Raw genomic sequence first — 11064 nt, forward strand, 5'->3', positions numbered from 1 at the left:
AACGTTGGGGTGTAGGCATTCGCCGCTTGTCGCTCAGGAACTGCTTCTCTGTTCCTTCACATCCGCGGCGTTCAGCACCACAACCGCTCGACGCGCGACTCAGTCACGTGCTTCCCAGTTCTCTGAGCTTTAAACTTAAAGAGCTATGACAACACCATTGAGTAGTGGACGAGGGAGCGTGATTTCATGTTTATTTGCGTCCAAACACGACCTTCACCACTTCCCGCCTCGCCCCTGCCGCTTCCTCTTCTCGGCGAGGCCCGGCGTAGGGGAAAATAATCAAAAGAAAGACAACAACTTAAACTCTTTGGACGCCTTCGACGGTCAGTCCGACCTCAGACAGTAATTAAGAATGCTCATTGGTGCAGGGTGTTGGATAAAAAATTCAATGTCTGTGGACGCGGCTGGCGCAGGGCGTAGTCTCACCCATCTCGAAGAACAAGAGGGGTTACTTCTTTTCTGTGCCTCGGGGGGCGGAGACCCTCATGACGGCAACCGATATAGACCATTTTTCTCAGCCACCATCAACAAAGAACCCCTGATAATTAGCTCTCGCATCTTTCCTTTTTTGTGGGACTTCAATTTTTGTCCGTAATTTTCAAAATATACCTCAGAGCGGAAGAATGGCTACAGCTGCTGCCGCCTCCTCAGGGACCCTTCCCAACGTGCAGGGGGAGAAAGACGCGCCTCCAGGTCTCTTGCCCTGGGTAGAAAAATATCGTCCAGTCACACTGAATGATGTGAGTGAGAGCTTGTATGTCGGGGGGGAATTACTGTGCAGAGCTTTGGTTTCACCTGTGCCTCTCATGCCTCGCACGGCTTGACCGCCACAATACCAAGCATCATGGCATCGCCACGTGTGGACTTCCAGGGCGGCTATGTCGGGGATAAATAGAAATTTTCGCACTATATTTTTCCATGCATTTCATTGTGCCTCCTTGGTCCATGGACACACGATACAAACGCTTTGGTCCTCTCCCTCGTCAGGTGGTAGGCAACACGGAAGCCATCGACCGCCTGAAGGTGGTGGCTCAAGACGGGAACATGCCTCACATGCTGCTTGCGGGCCCTCCGGTGCGTCTCGTAGCTAGGATCACGACCTTCTCCTCTTCTTCTCACATCCTCTCGGCTTCCCTCCCTCCTCTCCAGGGCACTGGGAAAACCTCCTCCATCGTGTGCCTGTCCCGCGAGTTGCTGGGCGAGGAGCATTTGGGTGCGTCCTCTTTGCTCTCCCTACCCTACTCTCGCCCTTGCAAGGTCTTCACGCCGGCCTTCCCCTTTTCTTTCGTCCTCCCACTGGCCATTTCCACAGGAGCGGCGGTGCTGGAGCTGAACGCCTCGGACGAGCGAGGCATCGACGTGATCCGTTCCCGGATCAAGATGTTCGCGCAAAAAAAGGTGCGTGTTAGAATCAGGGTCAAAGTGGGCGGGGTTTCTCTCCTTCTTTCGCATCCCTTGGACCACTCCCTTGAGGGGCACACCCTTCCCTCTCCCTGCGAGACTCCGGACATCCATCCTTCCCTACTCCGTCCCCCCCCTCCCCTCCCTCCCCTCCACCCCCTCCCCTCCCCTCCCTCCCTCCCTCACCCCCTCCATCCCTCCCTCTCGCCCTCAGGTCGTCCTCCCTCCCGGTAGACATAAGGTAGTGATCCTGGACGAGGCAGACTCCATGACAAGTGCCGCCCAGCAGGCGTTGCGGCGCACTATGGAGGTAGGAGAGGGGCCAGGGGAGGCAGCGACGGAGGGAGGGATGAGAGGAAAGAGAAGGGTAGCGCCAGCGTTGAGGCGCGTGCCTGATTTTTTGGTGTCCCCAAAAAACACTTTTCCTCTTGCGCTCCCTCCCTCCCTCCATCCCTCCGTACCTTCTTCCCCTAGATCTACTCGCATACGACCCGCTTTGCTCTCGCCTGCAACACCAGTAGCAAGATCATCGAGCCCATCCAGTCACGCTGCGCCATACTCCGCTTCTCCCGCTTGGCCGACGAGGTGTGTTCTCTCCCCCATGCTTACCCTCCCCTCCTCCCTCTGCATCTTCCAAGATTCTCTCTCTGCCTGTCAGTCTAGTCAAGTCCAGCGCACGTACCTCGCGTGGGAAGCGGGTCGACTCCCTTCCCTCCCGCTCATCGCCTGCTTTCCCTGCCTCCCCCTCTCCTTCTATCGCACAGGAAATCCTGGATCGCCTCCGCCAGATATGTGAGGCCGAGCACGTCGGCTTCTCCGATGATGGACTTGAAGCAGGTGGGGAGGGAGGAAGGGAGGGAAGGACGAAGGGAGGAAGGGAGGGGAGGGAGGGAGGGGGGAAGGGATTGCAAACCGAAGAGGGAGAGATGAGGCCGCCGGCCTGGACTTGATCCGAAAGTGAGCTAGCATCCTGGTCGAAGCAGCCCCTCTCCCTCCACTCGCTCAATCTCGTTTCGATCTTTTCCTTTTCCTCCCCTTCTTCCCCTTCCTCCCCTTTCATCCAGTCATCTTCACGGCGGAGGGTGACATGCGCAATGCCATAAACAACCTGCAGAGCACTTATAGCGGCTTCGGCTACGTCAACCAGGTGGGAAAGGAAGGAGTCAGGGGGAAACGAGGGCGCTCAAAGGGCGGGGGATAGGAAAACTGTGGCCTCCACCCCTTGACGCCTCAGGAAATTTTCGTGGTGATCCTTGAAGCACTCCCTCCCCTCTTCCTCCCTCCCACCTTCCCTCCCTCTCTCCCTTTTTCAACTCATTTCTCAGGCGAACGTCTTCAAAGTGTGCGATCAGCCCCACCCGCTCCTCATGAAGGAGGTCCTCGACCTCTGTGCGGGCTCCGGAGACCTCAAGGCGGCGCAGGAGAAGTAGGAAGGGAGGGAGTGTGCGGGGACCAAGGGGGAAGGGGGAAGAGGGAAGAAGGGAGAGAAAGGGAGAGATGAGGAGAAATGCTACCGGAGACGGTGGATTGCAAAAGCGGCTTGTGTTACATCCACGAGCACCCTGGGCCCGCGTTCGTATCTTATATCCCCTTCTTCCCTCCGCCCCTCGCTCCTTCTCTCTCTGACACAGGCTGTTGCGGGTATGGAACCTGGGCTACAGCGCATCGGACATTGTCGGAACGCTGTTTAAGGTGAGGTTGGAGAGCCGGAGAGAGCAAGACGAGAAGCACGAATGCTCATTTTGCCTGGGCTGTAAATGCAGGTCTGCCGGAATCACGGGACGATGAACGAGGGCACCAAACTTAATTTTATCCGGGTAGGTTGCCTTGGTTCACAATGCATCACGTTTCTTCCTTCGACTCATGGAGAGACATCTCCGCGCACAGAGGGCCCCTCCTCCCCCTCCCCTTTTCTCTTTCCCCCTCCTCCTCGCACTTTTGTCGATTGATCCCCCTTCCCGCCCTCCTTCCTCTCGTGGCTTCCCTCCCCACCCGCTTTCCACCTTTTTGCTGGTTTCTGCAGGAGATCGGCATGGTCCACATGCGCATTGCGGAAGGTCTCAACTCACGCACACAAATACTGGGCTTATTGGCCAAGCTCTGCGCCCTACAGCACAAGCAGCAGCAGCAGCATGAGAATGGAAAGGGGCAAAGCAATTGAGAAGAGGACGTGGGCCATGAAACGACTGGGGGTCAGCGTATGGAAGGGCTAGGATGCCGGCGAAAGAATGCTCTCAACCAATGACAAAATACCCGACGCATTTGGGTGCCGCGGTCGTGAGTGCGCACACATTATTGTCTCCTTTTCTTTCAGTGCTTTTGTTTTCTTTTCATCCTATCAATTTATCGTCATCCTCCTCCTCATCCTGTCCGCCACCCTCCCTTCCTTTCTCATCGTCCTCTGCCCGCGATCGTGGTCGATGGTAAGGAATGCGGTTCGTCTTCCGTATCCCGTCCTCGGCAGCCCAGGCCTACAGAATGGGAGAGGCAAGAGAGGTGGGAAAAGGAGAATGTGAGGGACACGAAAACGCCCATAAATGCACCATGGATACTCTGCCAGGACGCACATCCCCACAGGAGCAGCCTGCTTCGGATGCGATAAATGGTTCCCTGACTCCATTTTAATTCGTTCTATCTGCCTCGTCCCTTCGACTTTCTCTCTCCTGATCTGGTGATCTCGATGATCTCCAGCAGTGTCCCCCCCCCTCCCCCGTGTCTTTCCCTTTTTCTGACCTGATACGCCGGAAGCACGATCTTTCGTTGCTCTGCATCTGCCAATTCAAAATCCAGCCACTCCGCGTCCCCCTGCTCGGGGCGAGCGCCTTGAATGAGCTCCTAAGGATCAAAGGGGGGAGGGGAGGAGTCAGAAATGCAGCACAGAGCAGGGGAGATACTCTTCGCTTAAAGTGATCGATGGCCTCATGAGCAATAGAATCTAGCAGAGAGGAATGGAAGGCGTGGGAGGAAACGACGACAGGATAAACGACAGGAGGAGGGAGTCACCGCACGACATAAGTAAAGCCTGGTAAAACCCAAAAAGACGTGATTATTAATAAGAGTCAGAGTAGGTGAATTGCCAGGTTGGCCTAGGCCTCGCCATCCAATGTGCTAGCACGCTCGAGAGCATCAAGAAAGCGACTCGCCTCGCTCCCATTCCTTTTACTCGTTCCCGGCCTTGCTTTACCTCTAAATGCGCTAGATTCTTCACCGGCACGCCATTGAATTTCAGGAGACGAGCCAACCGCTCCTGGTAGCCCTCGTTTATCTCTGTGGAAGGAATGTTTGGGAAATGAAGCGAAAGGGAGGCATGCGAGACGAGCACTTGGTGGGCTGGATCCTTGTGGCCCTCTGAAAGGCGGGAAAAGCCGCTGAACAAGGAGGACATGGATACTTATCGTCACTCACAAAAAGTGAAAATGGAAATGAGAAGAATTTTTTTGAAAAGGAGGAAGAAACATAGAATTACCGTGCGGATAGATGCGCCAGAGCAGGACGTATTCCTCCTCTGGGTGCTCGCGAGGCTCTGCTTTGAAGAGGAGCTGGGTCTCGACGGGAGCTTGATTTATGCTGAGAGGGAAGGAAATAGAAAGAAAAATGAAGGCAAGTATGGGAGAAAGAGAGGAACGGGAAGGGGAAGACTGAGGGAGGGAAAAGTTTTGACAGTTTCAGACAAGGCGCTCGAGCCTCTCTCACGTGCACTCGATCTCTTTGCTCCCTCTACATTCATGTGGCCACCACCTCCATTCGAAAGGCTAATCAAAACCAAAACCCACGTGTATGCTTCTCCTGTTCCCCAATCCCTGTATCTTCTTATCCCAGCAATGTCGCGCTTTTTCTCCTCTACACTCTGCCCTCTGAATCAAATTGCCCTGGGCTATCCCAGCGTCCCTGCTCCATCCCTTCCCCTTCCCCTGCGTACCGCGCTTGATGCGCCACCACCTTCGCTTGGGAGGCAGGAAGGAAGAGGAGCCCTCCCACAAGGATGTAGCTGCGGGGAGGGGTCACGGAGGCGGAGGAGATCGGAACGACAGGAGGGACGCGTTTGGTGGGGCCCTGACAAAGAAGAGGGAGTGGGGGGGATGAAAAGGGCGGAGAGAAAAATTGGGAGATGTTCGCGCCAATGGTTTCCCAAAAAAAGAAAGTTAAATGCCCCCATTGGCCTTCCACCTCTGTGGGAGGGTCGTCTACGGTCGTCCACACCCCTCGTCTCGTCCCGCCCTCCTAGCATACCTTGAGCTGCACGACGCGTCCCTCTCTCAGCACCTTGGCCGTCAGCTCCTGGCCGTCCTCCTTCAGGTCCCAGAGGCCCCGAAGGTCCACCTGGGCGGGGGGGAGGGAGGAAGGAGGGGAGGGAGGGAGCGAGGGAGGGGAAAGTGGAGGGAAAGGGAGGTGACGCCAGGAGAAAAGAGAGGAGCGAGTGGGAGGGGTCGCGGACCTGCATGCGATCTGGAGGAAGCGAGATGACGCCTTGGTCGTCCACAGCCAGGCCTAGGGAATGATCAGAGGAAGGGGGGGGGCGAGGACAGTAGGGAGGGCGGGTGAAGGAGGTAAAGGAAGGGAGGAGTAGGGGCGGAAGGAGAGGAGGGAGGGAAGTCAGGGATGGAGGGCAATAAAAGGGGGGGGGGTTGATTATCCTTACCGTCCACCTCCATGAGGATGTCGCCCGGTCGGAGCGGAAGGCCAGCCTTCTCCAGCCAAGGAGCAATCTGAGGGGTGAGAGGCGAGGAAAGGGGGGGTGAAAGGAGAGGAGGAGAGGGGTGAGAGAAGAGGAAGGGAGAAGTGGGAAGGAGAACGAAGGGAAATAAACGCAGGCTTGGGAAAGCGAGAACCAGGAACCGCGACACTCCCGGTATGGGTAAGAGCGGAGGGGCATTGGAAGGGGGCCAGAGGGTTGTCGGGAGGAGGCAGGGAGGGGACAGAGGAGAAGAGGGCACAGAGTGTGGCGGGAAGCCGAGGCAGAAAACGGCAGATGCAACTTGAGCTGCAGAGAAGGAGAGAGAGACGACAGATAGAGAAAGGAGGGGGCTGGGACGGGAAGGTGGGAAGAAGCTTGCCTCTGTAATTAGCACCCCAGAGGAGGCGACACCCATCCCGAGGCTCTCCCGGAGGTAGGGGTTAAGGAGTCTCTGGAATTTGAAGGAAGGAGAGGACCCGCCTACGAACTGAAGGAGAAGTAAGGAGGGAGGGAGGGAGGGAGGGAGGGAGCGAGAGTGATGAGAAGGGGCCGAAGGAGGCATTCAGTGAGGGCCTGGACGAAAGAGGGAAACGGCAGATGGAAGGGAGCCTTGCCATCTAGCATAGAGGTCGGAACAAAGGGAAAGCGCGGGTAGCAGGAGGAAAAAGGAGAGGAGGCAGGCGTCCAATACCTGTCCGTGGGCTTCGTATTGCCGGATCATTTTCTGGATGAGGTGGGCTGGCACTGTTTGGAGAGGACAGAGTGAGGAGCGTGGGGGATGACAGGCAGTGAGATCAGATGAGGATCGAGCAATGAATGCCCACGTAGCTTCTGAGGAAGGTAAGAAGAAGGAAAGAGGCGAAACAAGGACAAGTCGATCGACGCCAGTGCTGCTTAAAGAAAGAGAGTGAAAGAGGGAGGGAAGGAAACGACGAGAATCCAGGGGTTACGGTACCAGTGTGAAGGATCGCCCTGTCTGGCTGCCCGGCACTGAGCATTCCAACCACGCTCCAGCCTGTAATTCCAAGAATATACAAAGATTTACCATCTCCTCGACTACTTGAGATTGGCAAACGGCGTTGCACACTGGCATGCGCAAGCAGCTACGTTGGGGAGGGAGGTCGGGCGGAACAGAACGGAGGGAAGGGAGGGAGGGAGGGAGGGAGGACGTACCCAGTCCCTTGGTCTGGGCGAAGACAGGACCCCCGCTACAACCAAAGGGCATGGCCGGGCCGTCCCTTCCCCCCCACCCGCTGTGACCGTTCCGATCTTATAAAGGAGGAAACAGGGAACGAGGAGGGGGGGGGAGGACGATGAGGCGAGAGGGAAAGCGAGAAGGCGCGCACTCGCCCAGCCAGGAGGACCAGGACACACGCCGTTCGCCGGATTTAAACAAGGAAAGAGAGACAAAGAGAGGGACGAAAGAGATCCTGGGGACTCACAGAGGTTCAGGTTCAGGCAGGAGGGCCCCAGAGCGTAGTCTTGGACCATCCACTCGTCCGTGGTCAGGGACTTGTTGTAGAAGCCCGCCACCGTCACGAAGGAGTCGGGTCGGCAGGTGACCTGGGCGTTCAAGGGGGCGGCCTGGGAGGGGCGAGAGGAGGGTGGGATGGAGGCATCAGGAGGACGGAGGGAGGCGGGCAAGGTGGGGAAAGAGGGGCCGAAGCCGCTGAAGGGCAAAGAGCGTCGAACAAGACAGCGGGGAGAGAGAAAAGAGGGAGGGGAGGAGCCTCGGGATGCAGCACGGCCAAGGAAGGAGGGGGAGGAGAGGATGAGGGAACGCACCTCCACGCCGCTCCAGAAGGCGTCCTCGTCGACCGTGAGGAGCGCTAGGTCCCAGTCCTCCGCCCGGCAGAGGACACGGGCGCGGTAGCCTTCTCCCTCGGCCAATCCGGCTCGAGAGGCCTGTGGGACGGGGGAAGTGAGGTCGGGGGGAAATGAGGGGAAAGGGAGAGGAGAGGAAGAATTGTTCAATGGTCGAGGCAGGGAGGACTGAGAGAGGGAGAAGGGAGTGAAGAAGGGCCCGGGCGTTGCAATGAGGAGAAGAAGCGGGAGAAGAAGGGAACAGAATCTCACAAGGGAGGGAAAGGAGGTACAAAGGCCATGGAGCATTCTAGATGAGAGCAAGGAGGGTAGGACCGCTGAAGACATTGTCGAGGCCGAAGACGAGGAGGGAGGGACAGTGAGGGAACGAGGAGGAGGGAGAGGAGGGTGCATGCAAGGCCGGGAGTGGTGAGCAGGGAGGGGCAGGGCAAGGGAAGAACTACGTACCGTGATCCGAAAATGAGAGGCCAGGACGTGGTCGGCGGTGACGAGGTACCGCCTGGATGGAGATGAGGGAGGGAGGGAGGGAGGGGCGGAAAGGGGGGGGGAGGGAGTGGAGGACGCCGGGACCCTGGGATCCACACACGGTACTCAGCCAATGCGGGCTCCCCCCGCCTGCTCCTCCCCTTTCCATCTCTCCTCCTCTGCCTCTCCTCCCCGCCCCCTTCCCGCCCAGTCCGCCTGCCTCTCTCACTTGTCCAGGTCGGCAACGAAGGCGGTGGACGAGGGCCTGGAAAAACCCACGGGGTAGCGACGCCAGGGCTCGGTCTCATTCCACACCTCGCGCGCCGTCTGATCATGGGATTTGGCATGGGTGCATCAGCGTGAGAATATTTTGCTGGAAATCAGAGAAGCCAGGACAGGGCATTGTCGTCCCCTTCCTTGTTCCCCTTTCTCGACTTACAGAGAGTCGGACGACGCTCGTGTTGGAGATAGGAAGGCTCCATGGCCCAGAATGGAGGCCGATGGTGGCTTTGAGCAGTTCGAGGATGGATAGGTGAGAGGAGGAGGAGGAGGTGGGGGAGGAAGAGGGGGAAGTTCGTAGCCTGGTCGACGGAAAATTGGGATTGAAAGGCGCCCGACATCCGAATGGTCGTAAAGCCTAGAATTTGTTAGTGTGATTTTGGAACTATTAGTGGTCACACGTGAAGGTCTTACATTGCGAGAATGTGAAGTATATCGCCTTTCTTTGACAAACCTCTTTCGCTTCCTGGCTGGGGCAGCTCCATGGCCGCTTGCACAGGGTCGAAACCATAAACCCACCCACGTCCTTAATAACGGCGAGCCCTAGCACAAAAAGAAAGAGGAATATTTCCTGCAGCGGGCAGCTCTCATTCCTCTTTCTCCTTCTTCTTGCGTCCATGCTGAGCAAACCTGCAAACAGGAGGAACGTCAAATGAGACTAGACTCAGCCAGGTAGCTGCTGCCTTGCGCAAGCGACAACGAAACGAGTATCACATCCCCAAAGAATCATCTGACCAGAAGTGTCCAGAGGAAAATTATACCGATCTGACATGGTGGTGGGATGGGACGCCTTTTTTGTGGTCTGGGCGGGTCGTGTATTTTGTGTGGGAGGGAGCAGGAGGACATGGTAGAGGTCTGATACCTCGCTAACAGGAATCAGGCGAGCGATGCTGTCGACGTTTTGACTGCAAAAAGGGACAAAGAAAAGCCAGCAAAGTGCTGGATGCGCTGTCGAGAGGATTGCGAGCGCGAGATCACGTGCATGACTAGGTAGTGAAGGTCACATAACCTTGGCGGCCATCTTTCTTCGCGCAGCGCTCAACCCTTTTCCTTGTCGTGCTCGTCCGTGCTTGCTATGTATGGGCAAAAAAATCGTGAGATCGAACTTTACTAGCGTCGCTTCATTCCTCTGTCTGCTTGGGAGGCAAATGTTATCAACGTGGCCCCGCTATTGTCCTGTGCTGGCTGGCCATCGGACTCTTTTGTACATACAAGGATTGAGAACGCCTTCGGTCGTGTGCTTGTCCGTGCGGACACGCACGAGCAAGTCATCCCCCCCCTGTCCCGGCCTGCCCCCGTGTTTCTCAGCCACGTCCCACATCTTGACCCCATGCTCATCCGTTTCATTGTACAGAGAGACGTCGGTTTGTCAATAGCCATGGTAAGCAAACGGAGGCGGCGACAGACCGTTGGCCCATCCACGCTTGTGGGCAACGCGGGAGAGCCTGAGGGAGGAAAAGAAAACTCAACTTCAGCACGGACACGCCTCGGGAACCACCGGCGGGCCTCAACGGGGACAGTGATGAGCAAAAGCACGGCTGGTAAAAGACGGGGCGGCAAGAAGGCAGGGGAAGTGATGAGGCCGGAAAGTGAGGAGGTGGGTGAACGCGTAGTGAAGAAACGCCGCGGGAGCGATGGGCTTGACTTTCGTGGTGGAAAGAATGCGGTTGCAAACGATGACAAGGAGGGCCGACACATGCGAAAGCGGGGTCGAGGCAGTGGCGCGGAGGAGGCCAGGGAGGGTGGCGTGGGCCTGACGGGGGAGGGGGGAGCGTCCAAGAAGAAACGAAGCGGCCGGGAGGAAATCGCTGCCGCGCCTTCGGAACACAAGGACGGGATGGCCGCTCTCAAATCGCGTAGGGGTGGGGAAAGAGAGGCGCCATCTCCGGGGGTATCTTCTGCGCTTGGAGGCCCCGCGGGGGGGAAGGCCGTGAAGAGACGCGTGGAGGAGGTGTCGCTGGAGAAGGAGGTGGAGGAGGAGGAGGAAGAAGATGCGGAGGAGGGACAGGATCGGTTGGCAAGTGAAAATCCTTTCCTTGAGAGACCGAGCTTCCCAGGACCCGATCCCACGGAGGGGGTAGGGAGGGAGGGAGGGAGGGAAGGAGGGAAGGAGGAAGGGCGGGGTAGCAGATGGTTCTCGTCCGCGTCCTTCCCTTCCCCCTCCTTGGTGCTGCGGGGGTGCGACGGTCCTCCTTCTCCCTGTCCATGACGGGGAGAGGGCCTGAGGACGGGCTCACGGCAGCCAGGGCGCGAGCCGCCAAGGAAGCCATGCTCCTCCGCCAGCGGGCGGCGGACGAGGAGGAGCTTGCTGGGTTCTCGGACCTGGACGAAGAGGTGAGAGCCCAGACGTCCCGGCCCGGCGTTTCCCTCCGTCCTGTGCTTTCCTGCGTTCCTTTCGGCTCCTCATAATACCGTCCCGT

The 11064-nt window shown here is 57.6% G+C and overlaps 2 protein-coding genes across 2 annotated transcripts; one reads left to right on the plus strand and one right to left on the minus strand.

The window, feature by feature from the left end:
* The first annotated feature begins 605 nt into the window (after nucleotides 1–605).
* On the plus strand, nucleotides 606–3651 carry RFC2_4 (replication factor C subunit 2/4). The gene is made up of 10 exons (XM_005854938.1): nucleotides 606–740; nucleotides 988–1398; nucleotides 1616–1711; nucleotides 1876–1986; nucleotides 2040–2238; nucleotides 2466–2548; nucleotides 2727–2827; nucleotides 3033–3093; nucleotides 3165–3218; nucleotides 3425–3651. The coding sequence occupies exons 1-10, from the start codon at nucleotides 624–626 to the stop codon at nucleotides 3560–3562; spliced, it is 1371 nt and encodes a 456-aa protein (XP_005855000.1). The 5' UTR covers nucleotides 606–623; the 3' UTR covers nucleotides 3563–3651.
* A 71-nt stretch (nucleotides 3652–3722) lies between these two features.
* On the minus strand, nucleotides 3723–9238 carry NGA_0391510 (trypsin family). The gene is made up of 17 exons (XM_005854940.1): nucleotides 9099–9238; nucleotides 8805–8946; nucleotides 8595–8630; nucleotides 8348–8399; nucleotides 7519–7981; nucleotides 7250–7345; nucleotides 7032–7091; nucleotides 6768–6820; nucleotides 6471–6563; nucleotides 6041–6107; nucleotides 5837–5889; nucleotides 5632–5721; nucleotides 5321–5454; nucleotides 4868–4968; nucleotides 4586–4668; nucleotides 4135–4236; nucleotides 3723–3872 (listed from the first exon to the last, which is right to left on the minus strand). Exons 1-17 carry the CDS (start codon nucleotides 9127–9129, stop codon nucleotides 3732–3734), a joined length of 1797 nt encoding a protein of 598 aa, XP_005855002.1. The 5' UTR covers nucleotides 9130–9238; the 3' UTR covers nucleotides 3723–3731.
* Between the last annotated feature and the right edge of the window lie 1826 nt (nucleotides 9239–11064).

This window comes from Nannochloropsis gaditana (assembly GCF_000240725.1).
Source record: "Nannochloropsis gaditana CCMP526 unplaced genomic scaffold scaffold342, whole genome shotgun sequence".
NCBI lineage: Eukaryota > Eustigmatophyceae > Eustigmatales > Monodopsidaceae > Microchloropsis > Microchloropsis gaditana.

What these genes read in the sequence shown, in the direction of transcription:
- RFC2_4 (XM_005854938.1), top strand. Translation starts at nt 624, where the DNA reads ATGGCTACAGCTGCTGCCGCCTCCTCAGGGACCCTTCCCAACGTGCAG. An exon ending in AGATGTTCGCGCAAAAAAAG is followed by an intron (nt 1,399 to 1,615) that starts GTGCGTGTTAGA and finishes TCTCGCCCTCAG; the next exon opens with GTCGTCCTCCCTCCCGGTAG. An exon ending in TCTCCCGCTTGGCCGACGAG is followed by an intron (nt 1,987 to 2,039) that starts GTGTGTTCTCTC and finishes GCATCTTCCAAG; the next exon opens with ATTCTCTCTCTGCCTGTCAG.
- NGA_0391510 (XM_005854940.1), bottom strand. Translation starts at nt 9,129, where the DNA reads ATGGAGCTGCCCCAGCCAGGAAGCGAAAGAG. An exon ending in CCTCTCATTTTCGGATCACG is followed by an intron (nt 7,982 to 8,347) that starts GTACGTAGTTCT and finishes CCCGTCCCACAG; the next exon opens with GCCTCTCGAGCCGGATTGGC. An exon ending in TGGGTGTCGCCTCCTCTGGG is followed by an intron (nt 6,108 to 6,470) that starts GTGCTAATTACA and finishes CTCACCCCTCAG; the next exon opens with ATTGCTCCTTGGCTGGAGAA.